The 27,848-nt window shown below is 37.3% G+C and overlaps 3 protein-coding genes across 6 annotated transcripts in view; 2 read left to right on the top strand and 1 right to left on the bottom strand.

Moving 5' to 3' along the window:
* PDLIM3 (PDZ and LIM domain 3) overlaps positions 1 to 5,416 on the top strand; it is a gene marked incomplete at both ends in the record, with an annotated part of 29,938 nt that extends 24,522 nt beyond the window's left edge. For all 4 annotated transcript variants that reach the window (XM_084231444.1, XM_084231443.1, XM_084231441.1 and 1 more), the window contains 3 exons: positions 1,581 to 1,711; positions 3,554 to 3,665; positions 5,227 to 5,416. In XM_084231444.1, coding sequence (XP_084087570.1) covers positions 1,581 to 1,711; positions 3,554 to 3,665; positions 5,227 to 5,416 — 433 coding nt within the window. The remainder of the gene's footprint in view (positions 1 to 1,580; positions 1,712 to 3,553; positions 3,666 to 5,226) is intronic.
* Positions 5,417 to 10,675: 5,259 nt separating this feature from the next.
* Positions 10,676 to 17,769, top strand: CCDC110 (coiled-coil domain containing 110; the record flags this gene model as incomplete). The annotated part of the gene is made up of 7 exons (XM_084232565.1): positions 10,676 to 11,057; positions 12,197 to 12,252; positions 12,513 to 12,578; positions 14,359 to 14,469; positions 14,569 to 14,628; positions 15,303 to 17,403; positions 17,720 to 17,769. 7 exons carry the CDS (start codon positions 10,676 to 10,678, stop codon positions 17,767 to 17,769), a joined length of 2,826 nt encoding a protein of 941 aa, XP_084088691.1.
* Positions 17,770 to 19,392: 1,623 nt separating this feature from the next.
* On the bottom strand, positions 19,393 to 27,597 carry CFAP96 (cilia and flagella associated protein 96; the record flags this gene model as incomplete). Its single annotated transcript, XM_084231762.1, has 7 exons — positions 19,393 to 19,441; positions 21,344 to 21,513; positions 23,752 to 23,931; positions 24,388 to 24,463; positions 24,556 to 24,693; positions 26,842 to 27,061; positions 27,498 to 27,597. 7 exons carry the CDS (start codon positions 27,595 to 27,597, stop codon positions 19,393 to 19,395), a joined length of 933 nt encoding a protein of 310 aa, XP_084087888.1.
* Positions 27,598 to 27,848: the final 251 nt, after the last annotated feature.

The raw sequence follows: 27,848 nt of genomic DNA, 5'->3' as shown, positions 1-27,848 counted from the left end.
TTCTGAACCATGGGCATGTTAACTAAACACGTGGGCAATGTCAACTTTGTTGGTGTCTTTTAACATTATCTTACCTGAAAGAAAGCTTATGAATGATTGAAAGAAAAAAAATACTAAGGATTTATTGCAAATATCTAGATCTAATAACAAAGATGATTTGAAGAATTAACTCAGTGGGACTGACTGCAATAAGATAAACTCGTAGAAGATCCAAATCTATGTGTGTTTTGAACTTTATAACTGTCTGGTACAATACTTCTCAAAAGTGATTTATCTAGTATACTGTATGCTTCTCCTCTGAAGAACAAAAATTGGGAAAAGGATAGACAGTTCAGATAAATTTTAAGAGATGATACTTTTTCTCTCTTCTAAAAGCATCTTATGGAGAGGTAATTATTTTCCCAATTAAAATATTTGTCCTAAATAAATGTGTGAATGAAAACCCCAGGATGTTAATGTAGATATGTAATTCCCATTGGTCTTTATTTTAACTAATTTCTTCTGTTATGAATATTTGTTCAAAGCACTTTTAACATCATGCTTTTTCTACTCAAAATTTTTCAGATGATAAAATGTTCTTCTTTTGATGTTACAGAACCACTGTTTATAAATTAAATAAATAAATATATATAATAACTTTTATTTATATATAAAAAATTAAGAGTGCTATGCAACAATATCTCAGATATCTGTTGGAATAATTATGAAGTGTTAATGAAAGGAAAGCCATTTTGCAAGGAATTTGAGATATATAAGATGACTCCTTTCAAAGACAACATAAGTAATAAAAATATATGCAGATAACAACTACATTTGCAAGATTGTGCAAATAAATGACACACAAAAAAAATATTTAGGCCCTGAAATAAAGTGTTATTGTGGCATTTTTAGTTGCTCATCATGAAAATATTTATATATAAAGTATGCTAAAATAAAGCTGCCATCATTGTTGTAAATGAATTATAATGTGGCTATTTAAAAATATAATGTAGTCAGTATGACTGATGTATATAAGAATGTTTCTATGTAGTGTGTTTTCATACACCGACAAGTTGAATTTCTCCAACTTATAAGCACATGATACCTTTATGGCATTACCAAAGCAAACTAATCTTCAAACAAAAACAAACCATATACTTTTAGTTTAATATCAGAAACTAATCTGAATTTTATTGACAACTTTATGGCTGAGAATAATCAAATTGGGCTCACTCCTGCACTTTATATTGTATGTATATTGTCCTTTTTCTTCAGAGTCAATTTTGTTCACATCTATAATAGTCTCCTTTAGAGTCTTATTTTTTTAATTACCATTTCCTAGCAATCCCCTTTTAAGTTACCCTCCAAAGTCTTCACACAATGAAGAAATGCTGATGTGACTCCCAGGTTAATGACATTTTTAAGGCAGCCCATGCTCTATTTTTAACTATAATAGCCATTCACTTGAAAATACTGAATCTTGTTCAGGTGTTGCTGCAAATACAGTGATTATTGCTTTCTGATGTCTTGTGGCTTCTTACATGCCTGGTGCCTCATAAAATGCTTCTGACCCTGCTTTGCTACCATCTGTTGGGTTTCAGTGAACCCACGGCCTCGCTGCCCCCCCAGTCCGATGTGTACCGGATGCTCCATGACAATAGGGATGAACCGACTCAGCCTCGCCAGTCCGGCTCCTTCAGAGTGCTGCAGGAACTGGTGAATGACGGCCCAGGTGAGCAGCAGTGCATGGCCCGAACATTCCGGATGGAGGCTGTAGCAAGGCTCAGGGCAGGCGAGGACAGCAAACAAAATGGCTACGAAAGCCTAAAATCAGCAGTAGTCAGTAATCAGTTGAATCTTTGCTCAGAAGGATCTCAGTGGTAGTTAGTGATTTAGAAAAGGAGCTTCTAGAACATGTCCAACCAACCACTAACATGGTGGTGAAAAGGAATCAAAGACACATCATACCCACAGTAGTCAAAGCTAGATCAATTTATAAATCAGAAAATGGCGTTTTAAGTGAGTCTGGAAAAATTTCCCATCCTCCCCCCACACTCCAGAGTATCTTCGCCATCGAGATTTTAAAATGACACTGGAACAAACCCCACTATGTTCCAAACCCTGTGCTGAGTGCTCTGTGTATGTGATCATTAGTCCTCACCAGGGCTCTGTAAGGTAGGAGCTGTTTTTACCCTATTTAAGGAATGATGAACATCAGAGGCACACAGACACCGGGAAGTAGAGCTGAGTCTCCAGCCCTCTCCTACTGTCTTCAGGGCTCATACTTTTCCCAGTGTTTCTTCACACCCAAAAGAAGTATCAATGTCCCTTAAAAGGTGCACAAGAATTCAAAATAACCTGCTAAGATGGCTGTTATCATAAAGAAAAAACGAAAATAACGAGAGCAGCGAGGATGCGGAGAAACAGCAGTCCTTGGGGGTTGCCAATTTGGAGCATATAATCCACGCTATGGCCAGCAGTTGGTGGCTCCTGATAAAGTTGAACATTCCCATTCGACTCCTAGATACACACCCGAAGAACTGAAAATAAGGACTCAAACAGATACTTGTTCCCCATTGTTCATGGCGGCTCTATTCACAATAATCCAAAGGTGGAAACAACCCAGTATAATTAACAGATGAATGAAAAAAACAAAATCTGATAGATGGATACTATAGACTTTCTCAGTTTTAAAAGGAATGAATTTCTGATACCTGTTGTGACATGGAAGAGCCTGGAACTTTAGCTAAGTGAAACGAGCCCAACAAAATAATGCAAATATTGAATGATTCCACTTAATGAACTATCTAGAATAAGCATTTCATAGAGACAGCAAGTAGTGTTGCAGCAGATCTCATTAGGGAAGCATGCAGCACTCAGAGAGGAAGGAAACTCCTTATTTATGCCGGCAGGTTTTACACCGGTAGGCCTGGAGAGGATCTCGTTCCAAAGTCTCAGCCCCGAGCAACTAGGTTACAGAGTATTTATTGACTAAAGAAGGGGTACAGTCACCTGGGAAGGCGTGAATCTGGGTGCATGTGGCCTTGAAGGTGCTTATCAGTTGTTCCCTAAAACTTTCAGTCTACAGGCTATGTCCCAACTTCAGCTAATCAACAGGTCAGCCGGACATTTTCCTCTTCAGTAGAATGGAGGCTACCAGCAGAGGTTAGGGAGAGTTGTGGTCTAATGGGTACAGACATTGGGGGGATGAAAAAAGTTCTAGAAATAGATCTTGGTGATAGCTGCACAGCATGGCAAATGTACTTAATGCCATTGAATTGCATACTTAAAATGGTTAAGATGGTCAAATAAAAAAAGAATGTAAAATGTCCTCTGTCCCTTTGAGCATTTTGTAACAGCTCCCTACAACAACAACAGATGTGGATGCATTATGTTTTTGTAAAGGTCCTATTTCAGAACGAGTGACGCATGGATTGGTCTTACTCCTCTTGAGAGAATGGTACAGGTGCAGCCTAAGGATTCCTTAGGTTAAAGGGCGCACCTTAAAATAGAGGCAAAGCACAAACTGCACCCAGCTGTCCCCTTCCCCTAAATGAAAGACTTTATTTTTCAGATGACCGCCCTGCTGGAACTCGGAGTGTGAGGGCTCCGGTTACGAAAGTCCACGGCGTGGCCAGCAGTGCACAGAAGATGCCGCTCTGTGACAAGTGTGGAAGTGGCATCGTGTAAGTTTCTCTTGTACCCCAGGGTCTCGCTGTGAGTTGTGGTATCTGTTCTCTATTTCTGTTCATTGACTTGAAACATAAAGCCTGACAACCTTTGGCATATTTTGATGAGAATTCCCAAGATAGAAACTCTCCTCTATGATGTGAGTGAGCCATCTTGAGTTAGAATTTCAAATATAATCTCATGAAAACAATTGCCCTAGAAGTATGTTAAAAAAATCATTTCCAAGAATCATAACTGCACTTCAAAAAGTCCTCTCTTTATTAATGCATCGTTTTCAAATATTTCCTATCTTGTATAATCCCTGGAAAACAAATACCAATGGTATCAGGTCATTAATTAAAACACATAGTTTTTAACCAGTTTCTTAAGTTGCACAAATGTTGTAATAGAATTTTTAAAAATACAGCCAATTTCCATGTCAAGGAACCTTATGCTTGAATAGCCACAATGACTAGTTCAAATCTCCAAGTGAGTGGGTTGAGCGCAGCACTGTGAAGCTGTCCGCAGCCTCTGCAGCTCAGATTCGATTCCTGGCCGGCCAGGGAGATACCCACATGGCACGGCAGACTAATCCTGTCTTGCCCGCTGCTCCCCTCAGCAGTGCTTTTGGTCCATCTGCCTGTTCTGCTCTCCACTCTGTCTCTGGTGAATCCTTCACCCTCCCACACCTTTGGCCTGTACCCCAGCTATAGTATAAATAAAAAAATAAATCTTTATTAAAAAAAAATCTCCAAGTGAACCAGATCAGTTTAGTCCCTGCACATTCGCCCGCGTGGACCCCCCCAGCCTGGCATCTGTCCTGCACACACTGAGGCACCCTCTGTGCCATCATCCAGGACCCAGCCATGGAGGGCAGTGAGAGATAAGCTTGGTTAGAGCCAAAGGGGGGCAGGGCAGGAGAGCTCACAAAAAGCATAGTCCCAAAGCAACTAGTGCTCTTAATGCTGGCGTGAACTGTGTTGACAGCAGGGCCAAAGCCACCTACCCAGTGAGAAGTCCATCTCTGTTCTCTGATCTGCTCTTTCTGTGCTCCACAGAAGAGAGTCTGGATACCAAGACATTGCTATCTTTCTATAGCCACACATCTGTCTGTATTACCAAGACAGACAGCAATCAGAAGCCCTTCTAGTTGGGTAGACAACAACAGTCAAAATTAGAACCCTTTGCAGACACATATCCTTATGTGTCCCTCTTTCAAGGAAACAATGGAGAAAGATCTTAAAGTAAGGTCCTATCATTTTCTATTAAAACTTGTTTGAAATATCTAAAAATACTCGCACTTGCCTCAAAGAGGCACGTGATGGCTTAGTATGGTTGTCTTGGCTTTCCCTGACGATTCATCCCTTGCACAGCTTTGCCTGGTTTAACCCCTAAAGGCTCCAAATGTGAAACAGGCAACATCTCCCCAGGCTAACCCATTCCTGGGACTGGAGGAGTCACGAGGAGGAAGGAGTGGGAGCTGTCTGAGAAGTACCTGGTCCCTCGCCTTAGTGGTGTCCCTTTGTTTGGCCTTGGGCTTTGTGTTTTTCCCTCACCTCATTTATTTTCCCCCCACAGGGGTGCTGTGGTGAAGGCGCGGGATAAATACCGCCACCCGGAGTGCTTCGTATGTGCTGACTGTAACCTCAACCTCAAGCAAAAGGGCTACTTCTTCGTGGAGGGGGAGCTGTACTGCGAGACTCACGCGCGAGCCCGCACAAGGCCCCCCGAGGGCTATGACATGGTCACTCTGTACCCCAAAGCTTAAGCCTCAGCAGACCGGAGCATGCACGCCGTTACCCGCCACACGCATTTCCACAGGAAGACACTCATGGCTTGGGGAAGAAGTAGAGCAAACAGTTGACTCAGAATCAAAAATCAAGGCTTTAGACGTTTGTCTTACTACTTGCTGAGGAAAAGGGCTGGGTGGGGAAGGCCCACTATCATAGAAAGCGACAATTAATTGTTTTGCCACTCTTTTCTCTTCAGGATTAACAATAATGCAATGACATTTGAGGCAATAATGTTTTGTCTGTCATACTCCACAATTTTCATTTATAGTATAACTATCAAGCACCTAAACATCAAGATTTTCGGGGGAGACTTATTGTCTTAAGTTGATTTCAAAATTATAGTAAATACCAAATGACAATCTCGTAGTCTAACACAACCTGCAGTTGTCTGTTTTCTGTTTTAACAAGTATAGTGCATGTCAGGGCGATTTCTCTAGTTTTCTGTTCAGAGCTTATAGCACTGGATGCAGAGTACGTAATAAATACGTGCCGCGTTTTTAAACCACCGAACGGAGTGCTCTCAATGATTCTGATAAAATCAACATTTCCGCCAGAGGCCCTGATCTCTTCTTGACGTGTACACTACCATCTTGGGTGTTCAGAAAAATGCGGCTGCTTTAGTTTCACCCGCTCACTTAACTCTTTCTTCCAAGCCTACAATTGTGCTTTACAAAAGCTCCCCCTTCTGAGGGTGGCATCCCCAAGAGGAGACAGTTTAGGGGAACCTCCTGTGGAGAAAGTTAAAATCCAAACAGAGCAAGAGGGATAACAGAAAACTCTCCCAATGCACTCTCTGGAATCTTCAAAAGACCTGGGAATTGACAGCACCTGGCATGTCTAGAGTAGAGGAGATATGAGGAGTTACTTTAAAGAGGAGGAAGTGGGGCCTCTCCGGTGGCACAGCAGGTTGAGCGCAGCGCTGTGAAGCTGTCTGCAGCCTCTGCTGTGAGGGTTCTGCCTCTGCAGCTCTGGTTCCATTCCTGGTGGCCAGGGAGATGCCCACATGGCACTTCCCGGCCGGCCAGGGAGATTCCCACAGAGCAGCAAACCTCTCATGTCTCACCCACTGCTCCCCTCAGCAGTGTATTTCAGTCAGTCTGCCTGTGCTGTTCCCCACTCTGTCTCTGGTGGATCCTCTCACCCTCCCATACCCCAGTTCTTGTATACGAGGAGTGAATGGAAGCTGTTTGGGAAGAACTTAGTGCCCAGAGGTCTCTTGCTCCCACACTCACACCAACAGCCCCTTCCAGCAGAAAGAAGTCTGTTAGCTGTTGTCTGTAGAAGGTAAAACAGCATCTCCGAGCTGGAGTCAGGAAGCACACTTGAGGATAAGTGTGCCATACTAAAAAGAGGTTAATTTCAGAATTAAAGACTCAAGAGAAAACATCCATTAGACATTATATTGTACATTAATGTACGTTGTATGTTGGACATCAGACAGTATTTTCCTTAAAATTATCTTTTACATATTTTATGTGTAGTATACAAAATGAACTGCTTAGTTCAGATATTTAATAATGTTTTTTAAATAGTGAAAAAAGTAGTATAGTTTTTAAAGGGTAGTATAGTTCTAATCTGAAATTCAGGAGAAATATAGCTCAACTGTAGTAACTCAGACATGTAAAGCATGCCCTAAAATTACATGTTCAGATTATGAAAGGAAAAAAGGAGGGGGAAATTGCATGCTCATCATATTTGATAAAAATTATCCTTTGAACAATTAAATCTAGATATTTAAACATATAGAAGAATTAGCCTCAGAATTAATATATAGAATTGCATGCGACATGAAAATTGTTTTCAAATATATAAAGCACAGAATGAAAACAGCAGTGTTAAAATGGAAAAGAATTTAAAACTTTTTAAAAAGCAAACAAATGGGGGAAAAAAGCATTTCCCCTACTCTAGCATTTTGTCTTTTAATAATGAATTTACACATTCTATACAGGAATTCATGCCATGAACCCAGAGTGCCCATCAGTTTTGACTGAGCTCACAAAATAACATCTTTTCCTCGAAAACAGATTGGTTGCTATGTTTAGACTTATAAACTTATTAAAGCTAACCCTGATCAATGAAAATGTGATAAGATGTGAGCATCCAAACTTTAGACTCATGATTGACTAAATTGTTTTTTCAGAATAAACAAAGGATAGAGTGGCTAGACTCTACAAGAGGATGATTGAATAAAAAACAGTTCAAGTCAGCACATGGTTTCGCACCTGTGTAAGCAGAGTGAAGCTCAGTGGTTAATGTGCCAGGCAGTTTACTCATCTCTACATAAGATAATCTAAAGTTTGTCCAACATAGAGCATTCCAAGATAAGCAGAACTTTGGGTCTCTTCTATTAGCAACTAGTTGCAAAAAATCTACCAAGTTATCCTTTAAACAGGTTGGAATTTAGTCCTAGGGAACTGCTACTTACAACATTACTCTTTATTATCATGACATCATTGCCTTCAGAGGTTGTGTTGTCTGAATCTCAAGCATAAAAAAGAAGAAGGAAGAAAATTTGAAGATATGCAGAAAATTCAGACCGTTATGCAGCTTGCAAATGACATCATTATCATGAATGGGAACAAAAGGTCCATATCAGGTTTATGCCCAATTCAGCTATTTGTTCCATTTAGCCTTCACAGATTATACTAGAATTGAGATGATCGTCTGAATAATTCAAGTATCTTAGACACATGGAACCCTAGAAAGAATGTGGTAATCGATCTTTATCAATGTATCATTGCTGCTGCAAAAACTCCAGGTGTATATCCTCATGATAAATACTTACTCACCCTCAGTAAACATCACAAGCTCTTATCTGACCTAAGTGCCTTGTTCCAGAGGAAATGCATTCCACGTTGCTTTGGCCTCTGTCAGAGAGGAAGGCCCTATATCAACTATCAAATGTGAAAACTTCACGTGTTCAAAGAGTCTGTTCATCCTGTCTCCTTGATCCAGATCATGTCCATTATGATAATCCTCAAATTCTCTTTCCAACTTACTTTTTTCCCATTTAATCTCTGTCACTGACTCATCTCAGTCTCCACACACGCTCAAGAACTGTACATCATCCTAAAAATATCTCTGCCCCTACACCATTCCTTCTCAGGACGCCTTGGTATTTCTGTCTATCCCTTTACTACATCCAGTGTCTTACAACACCAACTCCACTTTCTCATTATCCCACCATACCACTAAATAACTCCTCTGAGAAGTAGCAATCAGCTTCCTAGGAGCCAAAGCTGGTGGCTATCTTAAGTGAGTTATGGGGTTCTGTCTCCTCTGGAGATGAAACAGGGTTAAAATCAACACTAAAGCAACTTAAAGTGAGTGTAGTGGTGTAAAGGCAGAACTGGGCACAGTGCAGTTTCTCTGATCCCATGCAGACCGGGTAAAGGAGCAGTTAGAGTCCTCAGTAGTTTTGCAGGTCTTTTATTGGGGTTCACCAGGCATATGGCAGGCAGGGGTGCTGGCTGGGAGGCCTGCCAGCCTCCCAGCCCCCAGCAAGTCTTTATCTGGACTGTCTGGCGTTCGTTCTGCTGCTTCTCGGCTTCTCTTTCGGCTTCTGCTTCGGCTTCTGCTGCTGCTGCTGCTGCTGGCGTCCCCCCATGACGCCACCCTTAAAAGCACAGTCTTAGCTCAGCTGAATCCCATCTACCTATGCCCACACCCTATTCCAGGTGCCCGCCATCAGGCATGCATTCAGGACAAGAATCCATCATCTATCCTGATGGTGGAAGGGCAGAAAAGCCTGACATTCTCTTTACCCTACAAGTGGTAATTGCATTAGGATCAAGCCTTTGAGTTGTAAAAGATCCATTTACCCACCCAAGACTTCCCAAGTCATCAGCACATAGGTTTTCACCCCAGCCTCCCAGACCAAAGCACTTGTCTTAAAGCAATTGCCCAAAGTTATTTCCTAGGAGCTGTTTGGTTGCTTTTCCACAGTCCTGTAGATCCCAATGATGATTGAGACCGTCTTTACAATCTCAACTTTAAAAATGATCTTATAAAGCTAAAAAATTCAAAAGTATTTTAATCTGGCAATAAAATGCCTGGAGTAGATTTGACTAGCTTGTTTTTATACACTGCATTTGAAGCTTGTTTCAGATTTCTTGAATCTGCAGCTGCTAGTCAACAGGTGAAAGTGGATTCCCTACAAGGTGCTATTTGAAGATTGTGAAATTCTGTGACTCAGATTTTTTTTCAATTGAAGCACAGATTTTAATTCCGTCCTCTAACAATGAACGTCACAATAATAAAAAAAAGAAGATGGCTGCCTTTGAGACATCTTTACTATGTCTATTTTAATGCATTGATATTTTAAGGTCATTTCTGTAAATAGAACTGTTCTTTTAACTGCTGCACACAAAGGTCCTTTCACACTATTGGTCTTTTTTTTTTAAAGATTTATTTATTTATTCATACAAGAGCTGTAGTACAAGCCAGAGGTATGGGGGGAAGAGAGGATTCACCAGAGACAGAGCAGGGAACAGAACAGGCAGATTGACTGAAATACACTGCTGAGGGGAGCAGCGGGTGAGTCAGGAGAGGTCTGCCTCGCCATGTGGGTTGCTCCCTGGCCGTTCGGAGCATCGAACTCATGCTGCAGTGGCTGCCGACAGCTTCGCAGGTTGCGTCTTAACCCTCTGCACCACCAGGGAGGCCCCACACTATAGGTCTTAAGCCCTTTAAATCCGCAGGTGCTAAAACTACTCTGGTGGATGTGTTGACAGAAAAGTCATAAAACACAAACAGACAAACAATAAAACAATAATACGAAAAAGGGGGACATTGCTGGGTGTTTGCCTGTCTCCAAACATCCCCCTTTCTCCACAGCCTGGGTCCCACAGGCACTATGTTAAGTCAGTGTAGACTCGAGGTCAAGTCTCAGCTGGGAAGATGCAGGGGAAACGCCCTAATGAAGTCCCCGGGGTTAAAAGGGCGCGTCAAAGGACAGGACCGTCCCACCGCCAAGGGGTGGGGGGCGGCGGGTTAGGGGGGCGTCTGGCTGGGTGAGTCCCCCGGACCCAGGATCCCAGATCCCAAGGCGCACCTTCCTCTCCCTCCCACAGAACTCTGCCCCGGCGCACCCCCTTTACTCCCCCGCCCCCCAACACACAGTTCCGCTGGCGGCGTCCGGGCCGCCCCGTTGCTAGGCAACGGGATGCCGGGCTCGCAGCGCGGGTGCGGAAAGCCTCGGGAAGGCAGTTGGGGAGGGGGCTTCAGCAGCAAAAATGAGTCCGGGTAACAGCCGGGTCGGGGTCCTGGGAGCGGGTGGGGGGAGCCGTGGGGAAGGCCTGGGTAGTGGAGAGCACCCAGATTGTGGGGTCCCGACCAGCAGCACACCCCGGCTCGGCCGAGCCCGCCCTGGCCTCGCTGCCCGCCTCCAGCCGCCGCTGCGTGGCCCCAGCGCGCCCTCCCGTGGCCGCTCAGGGCATCGGCGGCCGGAATCCCGCGCCTCACCTCCCACCTCCTCCCCCAAATCCACAGTCACCTGTGGTTGTGTTGCAGAGAAGCATCACCAGGAGGAGGATGAAGTTGACTGCGTTCTCCTTTCAGCATCCAAGATCCTGAATTCCTCTGAGAGGGTTAAGGAAAGTGGTGGCAGTGAAACAGGTAAAAATTACATTGCCTAAAACTACTGGCCCAACTGTTTATTTCAGGTAATTATTGCCATGATCTAATCACCGCTGGCAGCACATTTCTTTTGTAAAGATGCTGTTCTAAGCACCTAAGTGTATCAACTCATCTAATCTTCACGCCTTATGGAATAGGGGCCATCATTATCTCCGTTTTGCAAGTGAGAAAACCACAGAGAGGTTAGGTTCACTAACTCTCCAAGGTCACACAGGTGGCCATGATAGAGCAGCGTGGCTCTGGAGTCCAGCCTTAGCCACCATGCTAACCACCACTGTTTCTCTGAATACCAAAAGAGAGACTAAAAAGACAGTGTTTTTCCAAAGCATACTACTTTTTTACAGTAAGTATTTGTGGACTGCAGGACACTGTATAGGGCATTAGTCTGAAATAACCAAAGAGCTGTAGTTTTCATCTTTCCTATAAGTCATGAATAAGCTCATGTAAATTCCCAGCCAAGGGGATCTGAGAATTTTGAAGTTGGAGTCTCACTTCTGTAAGAGAGGCCTGAGGAGATTCCATGCCTCTGAGAGGGGCTCTGTTCTGCGTGGCAAGTCAGGAAAGGACAAAGCACTGTGGATGGCAGTAGCCTCTAGGCTGAAGGCCAAGTTTTTAGGATCCTCAGTTGACATAACTTACTAGTGCATGTCTATTATCCTCGCCCAGAGGTGCTGAGAGAAGAGGGCGCCTGAAGCCTGAGGTCAGGACAGGATTTCTATGATGAGGAAGAAAAACATTACATGGCTCTTTTGTATATAATGAGAACTCTATGGTACTTGACAAGGGTCACCTGTAACATGGGGATTATTAAAATTTTTAACAAAAAGAATGCAGTTTATATCCCAGAAGCAAAGAAAGACAGCTCTGTTTTTGAGAGTACCAAGTTTGGTATTGCAAGTAATGATTTATTATCAAAGTAAAACCATGACTACAATTTCAAGTTTTAAGTCAAGAATTACTTTTAAACTTATTATGTGATTAGTATTGGGTTCTTTCTAGTGTGAATATCAAGGTTCTCATCTTGCTCTCACTACCCATGAGTTAGGAGACTGCTTTCCATTGTTGTGGCTTAATAATATAAGAATTAAATCATATGACTATTCAATTGTGCTTTTTAGAATATGGCTGCATATCAGAATCAGAAAATCAAATCCAACCACAATCAGCATTGAAAGTGAGTATATTTCATTTCATTTTCTCCAAAAACCTGTGGAAGGCTGATCTTTTTCAGAATAAATAACCTCTTAAGTGTATATGGGTTTTCTGCAAAAACCTTCATGAAAGTGAACTGGAGAGTTAGCAAGAATGAGTAAGAATGTGAGCCACTTGACCCTTAAGTGATCCTTTGGAATACATAAAAAGAAAACCATGACAATTCAGTGATGTGTTCATCTACCTAATATTATTTAAATGCCTTGTTTAATTTTGTTACAGGCCCTTCAGCATCAATTGGAATCATTTCAAGCTCTACGAATACAGACTTTGCAAAATGTTAGCATGGTATGTGTTCTTGAATCTACTTACAGAAAATATCCCAACCCACATTTCTAAGCTGATGATCACTATCCAATTGATTAGTTGATATAGAATATAATAAAAATGGAGGCCACAATATAGTCTAGGTTTGAAATTTTATTGGCCTATAAAATACTCCATTCTCTCCAGTATACTTGCTTTTGGATATGAACCAAAAAGAAATAGCACTCAGTTTTTTAAAATACATGTCTAAAGTGCCACCTATAAACAGTCTAAGAAAGTAGGAACTCTCATTATAAGATATAAAATCTAACTCAAACTACTAAGGGAAAAACATGTACTTATTAGCTCAGGTCACTGAAAATCCTAGGGATTTTCTTTTTGGGGATGCCTTCATTCCCATGATCAGGACTGGTTATCAGGACCCAGCCTTTATCTTGGCTCTGCTTTCCACAGCAGTGCATTCTCAGACTCCACTTGGTGGTAAGAGGGCTGCTAGATGTTCCAGGTCTTTATCCTCCTAAATGCAGTTAGAGAGGAGAGCATGCCTTTTTCTTGTAAAGGCTTATGAGGGGGTCCAATGCCCAAACCCGACTGATCCAGTCTGGGTCATATGCAGGGTTTTGACCTTCTGTCCAGAAAGAGGCAGTGCTCTGACTGGTTAATTCTGACTCACATGCCTACACTGGAGAGAGAAGTGGGACCCCCCCAAAGACACATGGACATCACCCAGAAGAAATAAGTAGTGTTAACAAAAGGGTAGGGGGCCTCCCTGGTGGCAAAGGTGGTTGAGCGCTGTACTGGGAAGCTGTCTGCAGCCTCTGCAGTGTGGGTTTGATCCCGGCCGGCCGGCGGGCGAGAATCCCACATGGCACAGCAGACTGTCTTGCCCACTGCACCCCTCAGTAGTATATTTCGTCAGTCTGTCCTATTCCCCGCTCAGTCTCCGGTGAATCCTCTCACCCTTCCGTGCATCTGGCCTGTACCCCAATTCTTGTATAAAAATAAATAAATCATTAAAAAAAAGGGTAGGATTAGATATTGACGGGGGAAGAGGTGGGTTGAATAATAAAATATATATTCACTAACAACGCCATATAAACTTCATCCCAATATTCTGGCCCTAAAGCAAACTGCAGGGAAATGGGAAGAGAAAATAAACTGCTTCTGAGGGTGACAGCTAGGGGTAGATTCCATCCTGATGACAGAGATCAAAGGCCTCAGGTTTATTCAACAATTAAAAATCAACTATCTAAAATAATCTGAATATAGTTCATAAAAATGTTTTAAAGTTTTCTTAAATTTAAGCCTTTTCTCATTTTTATACTCATTTAATGAAGGCATAATTTTCTTAATATTCCTCACAGACATTATAATAAGTTTAATTTATAGTCTATATGATGGGAGAGAAATCTGCAGGAAATTTAAAGGTACCTTTCAGGGATTTTTTTTTTAAAGATTTATTTATTTTTGCATACAAGAGCTGGGGTACAGGCCAGAGGTGTGGGGGGTGAGAGGATTCACCAGAGACCGAGTAAGGAGCAGAACAGGCATATTGACTGAAAAACACTGCTGAAGGGAGCAGCGGGTGAGACAGGAGAGATCTGCTGTGCCATGTGGTTTCTCCCTGGCCAGCCGGGGATCAAACCTGTGCTGCAGAGGCTGCAGATTGCTTCATAGTGTGGTGCTTAACCCCTTGCGCCACCAGGGAGGCGCCTCTGTCAGATTATGTCTACTGTTTTTTCTATATTCTTAAGTTTATGACTCTAAGCAAATTCTAATATTCTCAATTTATCTCTTAAAGGTACAGTCTGAAATCAGTGAAATATTAAACAAAAGTATTATTGAAGTAGAAAACCCACGATTTAGCCCAGAAAAAAATCTAGAATTCAACACATGCATTGAAAAGCCTTTGGTATGTTACTCTGTGTGAAATAATTTCTGTATTTAGATATTTCAAAAATGTTACTACAAGCTTTTGGTCTTTACCTTTATGTTTTCCCCTTCTTCACAGAGCGAATGGACTGTCAGAAATGAAAATAAAGAAATCCCTATCTTGAAAATCCTAAAAGATGTAAGTTTACCTCTCTACTTCTGCAATTTACCCTTTTCTGTTTAGGAGTGTGTGAAAGATATTCGGCTAAATCCAGATACTAATCTGTGGCCAATTCTAAAGATTCCCAAGAAAAGGAAATGCAAGACAATTTTTGTGACCCATCTATATGACTACTTACAAGCTTTTCTACTTTTAGGATTGACTAGACCTAAGTGAATTCCCTAGCACAGGTCTAGGCCGCAATCAATGTTTATACTGATTAGAACTCAAGTTTCCAAAATAGTCAGAGCCCTAAAGTCATCCAAAACTGGGATTCCAAGATCAGGTTGACAGATAGCCCCAAAGTGGGAATATTCATTTTCTTTAAACTTCCAATTGACTGATTCTGTTTTTCCCATGTAATGACATTCTCCTGAGAAATGCTAAATTTCTATTTCTGAAATTGTGGGATTTGGGCCAGGTATATCCCTCCCTAGGTGCAAATTCCAAGCCAATTATGAAGTCTTTGCAGATATCAAAACAACTGTCGTTAAATTTACTGGAGAAGTAAACCATACTTGGGAAGTCTTTTTGATATAGAAATGGGTAAAATGTTTGTTGTAGTTGTTAAATTAATCCACAACAAAATATTAATTTTTCCAGCATCTGACAAATGATAGGACATTTATTGTAGGCTTTTTTATTGTTACTAGCCTGTAGAGCATCAGGATGAAGTCCTTTCTAAGGAGAAAGTTCATTTTGAAGATTCCAGGACTCTTCATTCAGTGGAAGAAAAATCCAATAGCAACAGTATTAACAGTCTCTCTCCAGATATAAATATTCCATCCCAGATACACTTCAAGGACATATCAACTCTGAAAACTTCAACAGATAATTCAGCTTCAAACATAATTATGAATCCTTCAGAAAATTATGACATATTGAAGAATTATAATAACCTTTATAGTTTTCTACCTAATGCATCTCAAGATGTGATGTCTCAAGCTGATGCAGTCATTTTGGAGAAGTCCAAAGTGAATGTGCCTTTTCTCAAGCATGGATTTTGTGAAAATTTAGAAGATATTTGCCATTCTATCAAACAAATGAAGGAAGAGCTTCAAAAGTCATACAATCGGGAACTAGCACTTACAAATGAACTTCAGACTTTAAAAGCTGATACAAATGTTCAAAGTAATGATAAATATGACCCTGTTCATAAGAGGGAAATTAATTTTAAGGAAGAAAATATAGAAAGTGACTTAAATGAAGATATGAAATCAAAGAGAATTTCAGAATTAGAGGCTTTAGTACACAAATTACTCCCACTCAGAGAAAGTGTGTCAAAATTCCATGTGAATTTTTGCAGGAAATGTAAAAAATTATCTAAGAGTGAAATACACAGGGGAAGAAAGCATGAGAAAAACAAAGAAATCCCTATTACAGGCAAGAATATTACAGATTTGAAATTCCATTCCAGAGCTCCAAGACATACACTGTCATTATTTGAGCCAACAAAATATGAAGTAAATAACAAAGAAAGACAACCATGTGTAGTAAAACAAGGAGCAATAATATTTGAAAATGAGAAAACATCCAAAGTCAATTCTGTTACTGAGCAGTGTGTTGCAAAAATTCAGTACTTGCAGAATTACCTGAAAGAATCTATGCACATACAGAAAAAGGTAACAGAACTGGAAAATGAAAATCTAATCCTTAAGACCAAAATAAAACCTCTTGTCTTTACCACACAATCTCTGATACAGAAAATTGAAACATATGAAAAGCAAGTTAAGAATCTGGCTGAAGAAAAGAACACTATTCTGTCCAAGTTAATGAAAACAGAAGATGATGGCAAAGAATGTCTTAAAGAATTGAAAAAAATAATTAGTAAATATAATGTTCTCCAAGAACAAACTAAAACTCTAGAGGAAAAAAACAGTCAACTTTCTTTGGAGAAGCAACAAATGATCGAAACGTTAGATCAAATGAAAAGTAAGGAACATAAAACTCAAAATGACATGGCCATTGTCAATAATGAAAATAATCGAATGAGTATAGAAATGGAATCAATGAAAACAAGTATGCTATTGATAAAAGATGAAAAGGAAATGTTAGAAAAGAAAACATACCAGCTTCTAAAGGAAAAAAGCTCACTTGAAAATGAACTTAAAGAAAATCAGCTAGAGATAATGCAGCTAAAAGAAAGAGAAATATTAGCAACAACTGAACAAGAGACACTTCTTCAAATGATCGAAACATTTAAAAATGAAAAACTTACTCTTGAAACAACATTACAAGAATCCACTGCCGCTAGACAAATGATGGAAAGAGAAATTGAGACTATTCAAACCTACCAATCTACCACCAATGAGAATTTTCTAAAAGAAATTCAAAATGCAAAATCAGAAGCAAATATTTATAAGAATAGTTTGTCCGAAATGGGAAATGAATGTGAAATGTTATCAAAAATGGTAATGGAAATTAAAACAGATAATCAGATTCTAAAAGAAGAACTAAAAAAACATAGTCAGGAAAATATAAAATTTGAAAATAGCATCAGTAGACTTGCAGAAGACAAAATACTTTTAGAAAACTATGTAAGAAGTATAGAAAATGAAAGGGATACCTTGGAATTTGAGATGCGGAATCTTCAGAGAGAATATTTAAATCTAAGTGAAAAAATCTGTAGTACGCATAATGACCTACCAAAAATGAGTTACATTTCAAGAAGAGAGAAGTTCCATTTTGAGAAATATGAAACCTATGAAGACAAATCTAGTCCTAGGAGTCGGCCATTTGCTCCTGATTTGAAAGGTAAATATATTGTGGTGGCTCGACAGAAAAGTATTTAAAATTATTGTGGCCTATTGGGCACTAGCCAGAGTACTGTAATAAGGAGACTTTTAAGATGACTATAATTTATTTTTGTAAGATTTGTATCCAATTTATAATATAGTGCAATTATTTAGGAATTCTGTGCTTTTAATAAAATTCATGTTGTTTTATATTAACTTATACATTATATATGCACAAAGCAACTTTGTCAAGGGGCAGGGATTTTTTTGTATTATTCTTTTTCTTAAGTATGCTTACCACTCTCAGCTTTAAAATAATTCTTCTTTTTTTCCAGGAATTCCAAGTAAACTCTATCAAATGCTTCCATCCAAGATATGTAAATAAATTTCTAAACTCAGTTATTTCAAAATCCTTGTTCAAGTATTTTTTCCCCATGAGATATTTTTAATTCCTTTTTACATGTGGCAACAATTATCTCATACTTGATTAACTAGTTTCTCAAATTAGAAATGGAATTGGGTTAATAATTTTAAGAACTGTGGAGAGTCTAAGATCTTGCCCAACACATAAAATGGTAACCTGCTGCAGTTTCATAGGTTATAGTGCAATTTTTGTTCACTTTCACCGGTGTGTTGCAAATATCTTATAATTTCTGTTATTCCACAAAGAATTCAATGTCTCAGAACTGCCCTTTACATAACAAAATTTTTCTCAGTGTGGGTCCCCCTGTACTTGCCTGTGCTTTACAGTCATAACCCGTGTTATGGGTTTCTGGGTGAAAGACAGAAGATTCTTGGGTTAAAGGACAGTTTGTTACTGACAACAATAGCAGTACCCATAGTATCAGCATTTTTACATTTTTTCTCCAAGTTTCAATTTCTATAGGCAACATGAAAAGAACCACACAGGGGTCTCCCTGGTGGCCTAGGGGTTAAGTCTCAGCACTATCAAGCTATCACCAGCCACTGCTGCATGAGTTCGATTCCCAACCAGAGTTAACCCACATATGACACAACAAACCCCTCGTGTCTCACCCACTGCTCCCCTTAGCAGTATGTTTCATGTATTTCATTTGATCCTCCTATTCTGCTCCCCTATCTCTGGTGAATCCTCTCACACACCCAACCACCCTCACCAGCACCTCTGGCCTACAAAAGTAAGATCGACTGAAGAGAGTGTGGAGATCTTAGATTGCAGTAACATGAACACTATATATTTTAAAAATAGAACAGATCAGTCATATCTAGTCTGGGATGATCAGACCATATGAGAAATAGTACTTTCAATCTAACCCTTATCATTTTGGGCAGAGTATCATGTTGTATATGGACTGAGTGGTGAAGGAACTGAAAACCCTAAGACTATCACCCAGAAAAATGAAAGTTACCTTAAAAGATGTGAAGAGTGGTCCTGTATAAAAGTACTGTTTTGTCCTATATATTTCTGAGCAGAACAAGGACTAGTGAATAAAAACTTTAGGGACATAGACTTCAATTCTTGTGGGAAACATTTTTCAAACTGTTGTCCCAAGATTACCACTACCATCACATCCTCAAATCTTTTCTCTCTCAGTAGCCTTCCTGCTTCCACTCTCCTCACCTCCCTCTTTGCCTCAGAACCCTCACTGTATTTCTTAATATCCACTGGTTTTTGTAAATATTTTACTTTGTCCAATTGCCCACTATGTCAATATCAGTAATTGTCTTTGTGCCTGTAATTTTTTTAACATTTTCAAATTACAGACTACACTTCAAAATTTTATAAAATTGCTAAACATTATATTCTCCTTGGAAAGAGATCTAAACATAAATCAACAATCATACACTAATGTTAACAAATTCTGTTTAAACATTTAGTAGTAGAATTAGGACAAGGAAGAATATTAAGAGTTGCAGGCTTAAATTTCATTTAAATGTTTGAGCTATCTCTACATTTTTTTTCAACTAATTAGCACTTGATAATGAATTACTGGTAGTCAGGATCTAGAAAGCTTATGTCTTCCAGATGCTAGTAGGACTGTAGTGAAGCAGTCTTGTAATTCTTTATATTTAGTGCCCTAAAATGGAAAGTAAATGCACATTTAATTTTATAGGTAAAGGTAAATATATCTGTACATTCTTGTAAAAACATTTGCAGAAGAAAATTCAAAACTATTTTAAAACATATTAACGATTCAAAAGCAAAAAAATTCTCTCACCAAATTAAAAACTTCTCTTTAAATAAGTCAGATATACTTTTGAAACGTAATTTAAGAAGGAAAAATTGGCTTGTGGAACCAATTTTAAATACTATTTTCCCGAGGTTTATAGTTTTAAAATTATGCTAAAAGAAGCTACAACTTGATTTATGATAATACTGGTGATAATATAAAAAGAGAGAGTTCAATAAAATTCAAAATTATTTAACATAAATAAACTTCTGATTTTTTCAAAATAGTTACTCTTTTCTTTGCCCCAAACTACACTATGACATCACAGAACTTTCTTAGGTCTGTTCTCCAGGTAGAAAAGAACACAAAATGTGAAACACACCATCCCTCCCCCAATAGCCAAGAAAAAAAAAAACTCTACTTGAGGGTGAGTGTAGTGAAGAACACTGATTTTACTATCTGTTCTATTATAGATATAAAGCTGAACAAAGTACTAATAAGCAGCTTGTCAAATGATAAATGTCAAGGAGCATGGAATAAAGGTCCATATGTTGTTATCTACAAGTTCAATACTCTACTGATGCAGAATATTATTTCTGCGGATGACAGTTCAATTACACAACTGTCATATAAAGGGCAGGCTTATTTTGTGATATAATAATGGTGTTCATATTATAATCACTAGTAATATGATCACATGTTATTTATAAAGAAAATAATGAATTCCATGTCCTTTATCTAATCTATTATATGACTATATTGAAATTAGAAATATGTAAAATAGCCTCATTGGCATTAAAATTTCAATGGCAAGAAAGGCCCTCCAATAAATTCTTATTGATGATCTCGTGCACCAGCATGCGCATGCACCTGCACGTGCATGAGCACACACACACACAATATTGAATAGTCCTTTTCTAACTTATATTCTGAATTCCCAAGAACTTCTTTTCAGTTTTCAGAGTGCTCAAAACCTGGGTAAAATTGAAGTTTCAAAATACTTTAATAATATACTTTTGAAACTCAAAGAACTTTTGAAGTAATGTTGACAGCATTTTTAATCAGCTAGAATATTTATTTATTCACTTAAAGATTTATTTTATTTATGCATATAAGAACTAGGGTGTAGGCCAAAGGTATGGGGGAGGGGTGAGAGGACTCACCAGAGACAGAGTGGGGAGCAGAACAGGCGGATCTACTGAAATACACTGCTGAGGGGTACAGCCAGGAGGCAAGACAGGAGAGGTCTACTGTGCCTTGTGGGCTAGCTCCCTCGCTGGGGATGGAAGTGGTGCCCCAGTGGCTGGTGACAGCTTGATAGCACTGAGATTTTAACCCCTACACCACCAGGGAGGCCCCAGAATATTTATTGTTTTCATAGATTATTTCAAAGTAAAGGACAGAAATCTTAAGTGTGATTAGAATTTCTCAAAATTACTGAGAGCCAGTAGCCCACATAAAGATAATAAGGATCCAAAACCCCTTTTGAGAAACAGAGTTAATAAATACTACTAACTAATCTGTAAATATCTAAGTAGTCTCAAAAGACTTGTATCATAATAAGGTACTAAAGATTTGCTTTAAAATTATGGACAGAATAGTTTGGTACAAATTGAACTTTTTCAATTGGGAATTTCAGAAGATAAGAACTTCTACAAGGAAAAGTAGATATATGGAACGAGCTGTGACTTCTAAAGTCACCTAAATTTGTCATTTCCTAAGGTATGTATAAACAAAAGATCTTGAAGAAATCTAGAAGTTAAAAAGCAGTATTTCTTAGTGTATGGAATAGTTGTAAGATATTCCTACCTTCTGACATTCAAAGTCATTATACTTTCAACTGGTCTGCTTTTTGGTCCTCCTGGTGGATGAAATATCTTGGCAGTTTTGCCGGCAATCTGATCTTCCAATTTAACCACATAAGGGTCAGCAGAATGTGCAGGGTAAGGGTCAAATGTTCCTGCTTTCATTCCACCAGCCTACAAATAAAAAATGGGCAACTTAATATGATTTTGTAAAATGCTTCTAATAAAATTAGATTATGAAGAGGTACATACATGTCTGTGTGTTGTCTATGGAGTTGATTTTACATTTGTATGTCCTATTTTATTCAAATACTAGGAAAGAGTTTATTACCAAGTTTATGCAAGTAACTACATTTTCAACAGTTTTCTATTAGAATGCAAATGTTTAAGGGAAAGTAATATTCTAAATTATTGCCAGGCATTAATATTTTACTTTTTTTTTTAAGAGGCATGTATTATTTATTTATTTGTTTGTTTGTTTGTTTGTTTATACATGCACTGGGTACAGTAAGAAGCGCGGGAGGGTGAGAGAATTCACCAGAGCCAGAGTAGGGAGCAGAGCAGGCAGAAGGACCAAAGTACACTGCTGAGGGGAGCAGCAGGCGGCAGGAGAGGTCTGCGCGTCATGTGGGACCCTCCTCTGGTGGCCAGGGAGCAGCCGGGGATCGAACCGGCGCTGCAGAGGCTGCGGGCAGCTTCGCAACCCAGCGCTCAACCGCTGCGCCACCGGGGAGGTCCGCATTAATATTTTATTGAGAGTTTATCTGATCAGGTTACCACCTATTGGGAGTCAGGAAGCTTATTACTGAGGGAATGAGATCAAGGTCGTACCTATTTTGGTAGAGAATGTGTTAGAGTTCAGAACCAGAGGATGGGGGAAGAGAACAAGGGTAAGGTTTGTCTAACTGCTAGCCTGGCATAACATGAGTTTGCCAAATATCCAGCAGTGATGGAGGGAATATTTAAAAAAAAAAAAAGAAAGAAAAAAAGAAATAGCAAGAAAAATGTAATCTAGCAGCCAGTAAGAAAATTCAATCAAAATATTTTCTGCACTCCCTCCACTACAATAAAAATATTCTTTGCCTAAACACAAAACAAATATTTGCATTGACATTTTAAATGATCTAATGAATTTTTTATCTTTATGTTAGATTTAGTCACTGTAGAATCATAATAATGCATTTAATTAGGCATCCTTTCTCTTACAGTGAAAATTTAATTCAATTGAAAGTTATGATTGTGACTTTTCAAGTTTTCCAGATTGAAGACACATAAACTATTTTAAAGAGCAACAAATAATAATTAAGAAAAATAAAATTATTATGTATAACACAAAATGGATGAATTAAAAATAGAAAAATATATGCTATTAATAAACCCTCCAGGTGATACTTTATAAAATTTCATTAACTAGATAACCTATATTATAATTTAGAATTAGAAAGGAATGGAGAAAAACCATACATATATGGAATATCAAAAAATATAGCATTGTTATAAAGTTCTATGCTAATACATTTGAAAACGTGAATGAAATAATTTTCAAAGAAAACATAAATGTCAAAATTCAAAGAAAACATAAATGTCAAAATTTACTCAAAAAGAAAGAAAACAGATGGACAGTAGACAGGAATTAAGCCTAGAAAACATTTCCTTTAAGAATTATTTCAAGTCTTCAAGGAATAGATATTTCTGGTACTATTTAATCTGTAACAGAATACAGAAAAAGAAGGAAATCTGCCTGATATTTTAACATACTAACATCTTCTTTATGTAGTATATGTACGTGATGATTTTTAATGGTGCACTCCTAAATCTTACATAATCTTAGAATAATGTCATCTCAATAAAGTTTTTAATGCCAATCATAGAAAAAAATAACAAATCCAAATAAAGAAAAAATTATACGCAAAATTTTAAAATCAAGTTTATAATTCTGAGTTTTTGACATAGATATACACCTTTGAAACCATTACCACAATAGAGACATAGAATACATCTTCCACCCAGTTTCCTCCTACAATTAAAAAAAATGGATTTTGAAAAACTCAAAGTAACCTTATCTTACTTTTTGCATAAAAATGCATTTTAAACAAAGATTTAAATGCCAAAATGTAAGACTAATATAAAGCCATTTTGAGAATGACAAGACTAAATACAAAGGATTGAGATTTTTGATTACATCAAATTATTAAGTTCCTAAATCGCACAAAATAATCAAAGTTTCAACAAATTTGAAAATTTATTTTCAATACAAATGGGATTGTATTGACAAAAGAATAATATCCTTCATAACAAAAAAATAATATCCTTCATAACAAATGACAAAATCTTTACATGGGTAATAAAATAACTCAAAAGCAATTTATTGATAGTACTTATAATTTTTTCATTTTAAAATTTTTAACTTACCTTTTTACCAGGAGAAGAGGGTTTAAAAGGTTGTACAGTTGGTTCTTTCATCTCTGTTTTTTTAATTGGTGGTAAAGGAGTCTCAGTAAAATAAGGATTGGGATCAAAATATTCCCGTGGGCAAAGATTTAACTTGAAAGGTGTTCCTTTAAGTGAACGATGGTGTTCTTCATTGTCTTTCTACAAAATAGTTTGAAATTATATGCCATAAATTACTCAAAATGGAACTTTTAGAGTCAAATCTTCTTTTAAATTTTAATATATGCATGGACACTTTTTTAGTACATTCTGCATAGCTCACTTTTTTAAACATTTCTGTTACATTGTTTTTAATATGAAAGTTATGCTGACTTATGAACAAACACAACTATGAATATTCATTTTGTACATAAATTTATTTTAAGTAGAGAGATCTATTTATTACCTGAATAAATTCATATTAACTATCTGGGAGATACAAAGCAGAAAAGATGTAGAGATTTAATATCAAATAGGTAAATTTATCATAATTCATCAATATTAGGCTGCCATTATCCTAGTAATACAAACAGATAAAACAAAGCCATAACTAGATCACAAGTGAATTCTCTAAGTCAGTGAAATAAGATTTGAAAAAAGTAAAATGGATCATTTTACCTTATAATTTTCTTTTGCTGCATCATACAAATCAGAAGAGTGTGAAAACTGTTTACCTATGGTAATATTTGCATAGCTAAGAAGGGAAAAAAATAATGGTGACTTCAGGGTTCAGAAATCTTTTATTAATGCAAAACAAATGATATAAAAGTATTTAAAACATATTACCCATAACCAGTTCCTTTCTTTCCTGGGTTTGTGTATAAATTCTTTCCAGGTGCCTCATATTTTTCTCTGGGTTTTGACTGTGCACTGAAGAATGGAATTGGACCACCTATTGTTCCATAGTAGCTTCCTAATCCAGATCTTAAATACAATTTTTTAAAAGCAGGTTAAAATGGTAAATTTTGTGTTACTTTATAATTCATCAAAAAATGACTGAGTACGAATCAGCGAAGTATAGGCAATGGAATTGACTAACTTTGGTAAAATAAATTTTTTGTTAGCTTTTAATTTAATTTTCCCCAGTTTTCAAAGTCACTAATTTTGAGGCTTTTTAACTTTTATTCTTATTTCAAATGATCCACATAAATAAGACTTCATAATATCTGGGAAATTAGAATAGCTTCCATTAATTAGCTATAACAAAAAATAGACACTTGTGTTTTTTAGATGAAATTTTAGGCACTTTATGGTAAGCTAGCTGAAAATGGCTAATTTCTTCCAGTCATTACACCCTAGAAACTATATTTTCAAAACATATACTTAAAATAATCATTTCCATTGATGATGAAAGTAGGTTTCATTGAATTTTGATGCTAATGTTGTTCTTTTTGGTTTATGTTTAGTACCTTACTATGGGGAAAATATGTAACCAAATACTTTCTTTTCTTCAATTTTAATGTCAAATTTTCTGGGCCCACAGTATTTAATCATTAAACCATTTATCAGCCAGCACATTATATTAACAGATATTTTCCTTAAAATTTCCATGACAAAAAGATAACTAAGGTTAGTAACAGTCACAGTCTCTAATTTCCAAGTTATTACTAAAATAAACACATTTCAATAATCTGAAAATAGTCTACAAGACCAATAAAACATTATTGTCAAAACTTGACACTGTTTACACACTTCAGTTAAAAATTTTGAAACTGGGAAGGCATCAACATTCATTAATGATTATCTCCAGGGGAGGGGGCATAAAAAAAATATCTCCAGGCTATGAATAAAGATTCTATTAGGAGATGTTTTCATTAATTGCTTTTTATGAATATGTTATTAAATTCTAAAATGTAATAAGGAAATAAATGACATCACAGAGAAAAAAACAGCTATGCATAGACATAATCTGTGATTTCATGGAAGCATTAAAAACAGTGTATGTAGAATTTATTAAAAGCCTTGGTTCTATAATTCAGGAATGAATAAATACCAGTCTCTTTTGTGGAAACATTTTCTATATTCTACTCAATTACAGATAGCTTTCAATATCTTTGAGTTTTAAAAGACAGGAAAACTGTTCTGATTATAGAATTTATTATTTCTTGGTTGACAAATGAATATAAGCATATTATAAACTAATTTATTAGGGAAGCATTCCCAATTGTTACCAGGAAAGGTCAAAATTCATCATGGGGGGGAGGATAAAAAATTATTAAAAGGGTAAAATACATTTATTACATGAAAAAGAAATAAATTAGTGATTAAAAATACATGCTTGAATTTATACCCAAGGAGAAAATGAAGACGCTCAAGTAATAATAAAAGTAGTTCAAACCTACCCAAGGTGGGAAAAGATTATAACAAAAAAAGAAGAAATTCCCACTCTTAATAAAAACTTAGTAATTTTGACTTAGAATATAACACCCTTACTAATGTTAAGAAAATAGTACACAATATTAGACTTCAATTAATCCTTATCTATCATAACTATTTAACTGAGAGTTTGCTCTTAAGAATTAACATAATGCTCAGCTATATGATGTGCTTTTACGTGTTAAACTAATGATTTAAAATTACTAAAAAATAAATCTTCACAATGACAATTATCACAATTAAAATATTATTAAATTCCAAGTGAATCTTCACAATGATTTTTAAATAACACACCTCTGAAAAATTGCTTTTGTCAAAAAAGGCTTCTTCTTAATCTCTTATTTTTATATACATTTTTGAAAACAAAAAATAATCAAGGACACAGATATAATGACCCAAGGCAATTTTTCCCTAATCTGTAGCTTTCAAACGTATTTACTTTTATTATTCAGTTGGCTATTATAATATAAACTAATGGAGAACAGTGACATTATCAGAAATTCAATGTGATGAGACGCTAATAAAAATTACCTGTCAAACTAAATCACTCAATATAATTATCTCCACCTAAGATAAATTAACGGAAGAATCACACTTTTAAAAAATGAATTGTATATTAGGAAGTCCTATAGGAAAACAATTTAGGAAAGAGAGAGAAAGATGCAGGAGATGTATTTAAGCCCCCAAAACACTTACGGCTTTTTATCTCCACTACTAGGGAGGAAAGCTTTGCCTAGATTTTTTTTGGCCTCTTGCATCATGTGCTGTCTCCTCACTTGATTCATATTTACATAGCCTTCACCTTCAAAAATTCTTACAAAGTGGGGATCAAAATAACCTGCCTGGAGATCTGACATTTCTTTGGATCCCCCAGGTAGCATCTGTTTATTTTTGCTTGCAGACTCATTAAAAGGTCCTTTAAAAAATAAATTAGGAATTTCTGAGTTTAGTAATTAAGGGAACATAAGAAATAACTTAGAAAAATTTCAACTTGTGATTTGGGTCAATGAGTTTTGAGATCTAATATATTCCTGAAAGGTCTGTGTTAAAGGTTGTATTGAAAAGAAGACAAGAAGCCTTCATTAAAACATTTTAATATTTAGATTAAAATCTTGGTTATAGACTAATAGTAGAGCCAGAAGAAACCTTAAAAGTCATCTAATTTAATGCTTCCCCATCTGTACTCTGGAAAACATTTTTTTGTGAGCTGTCATTTTTTTAACTCTTGAAATTCCACAAGTTTATTCTACTTCATATCTAAAGCTTTGAAATATGGACCATCAAATATTAAATCCAAAATTCCATATAGAAAATACCCACTACAAGGCTGTAAATAAAACCAAGATACTTACGGTTAAATCGTGACACATACTTATCACCAATACTAATATATTCCATCTCACTGAAGAGGCCAATCCTCTCCATATCCGTTTTTCCTCCTTCCACAGGCATGGCTGCTTCCTATGGCTGTCTTCTCTATATTGATGACTTCAAAAGCCTTCTTAGCACTACTTCTTTTGTAACAAAATCCTACTTTACATTGAAAAATTAAAGGGAAAAGTGATTACTAAATTTCAGTCCAAACTAACTTCAGTCTAAGAGTTAACATTCACTATAAAACAATAGTGCCATACTGTGGGGCTGGGGAAAAGAACAAGATGCAAAATTATCACCATGAACCTTCCTCTAGATGTTCCTGGTGA

This window comes from Talpa europaea, assembly GCF_964194135.1.
Source record: "Talpa europaea genome assembly, chromosome: 4".
NCBI lineage: Eukaryota > Metazoa > Chordata > Mammalia > Eulipotyphla > Talpidae > Talpa > Talpa europaea.
This window is presented reverse-complemented; position numbering and strand designations above follow the sequence as displayed.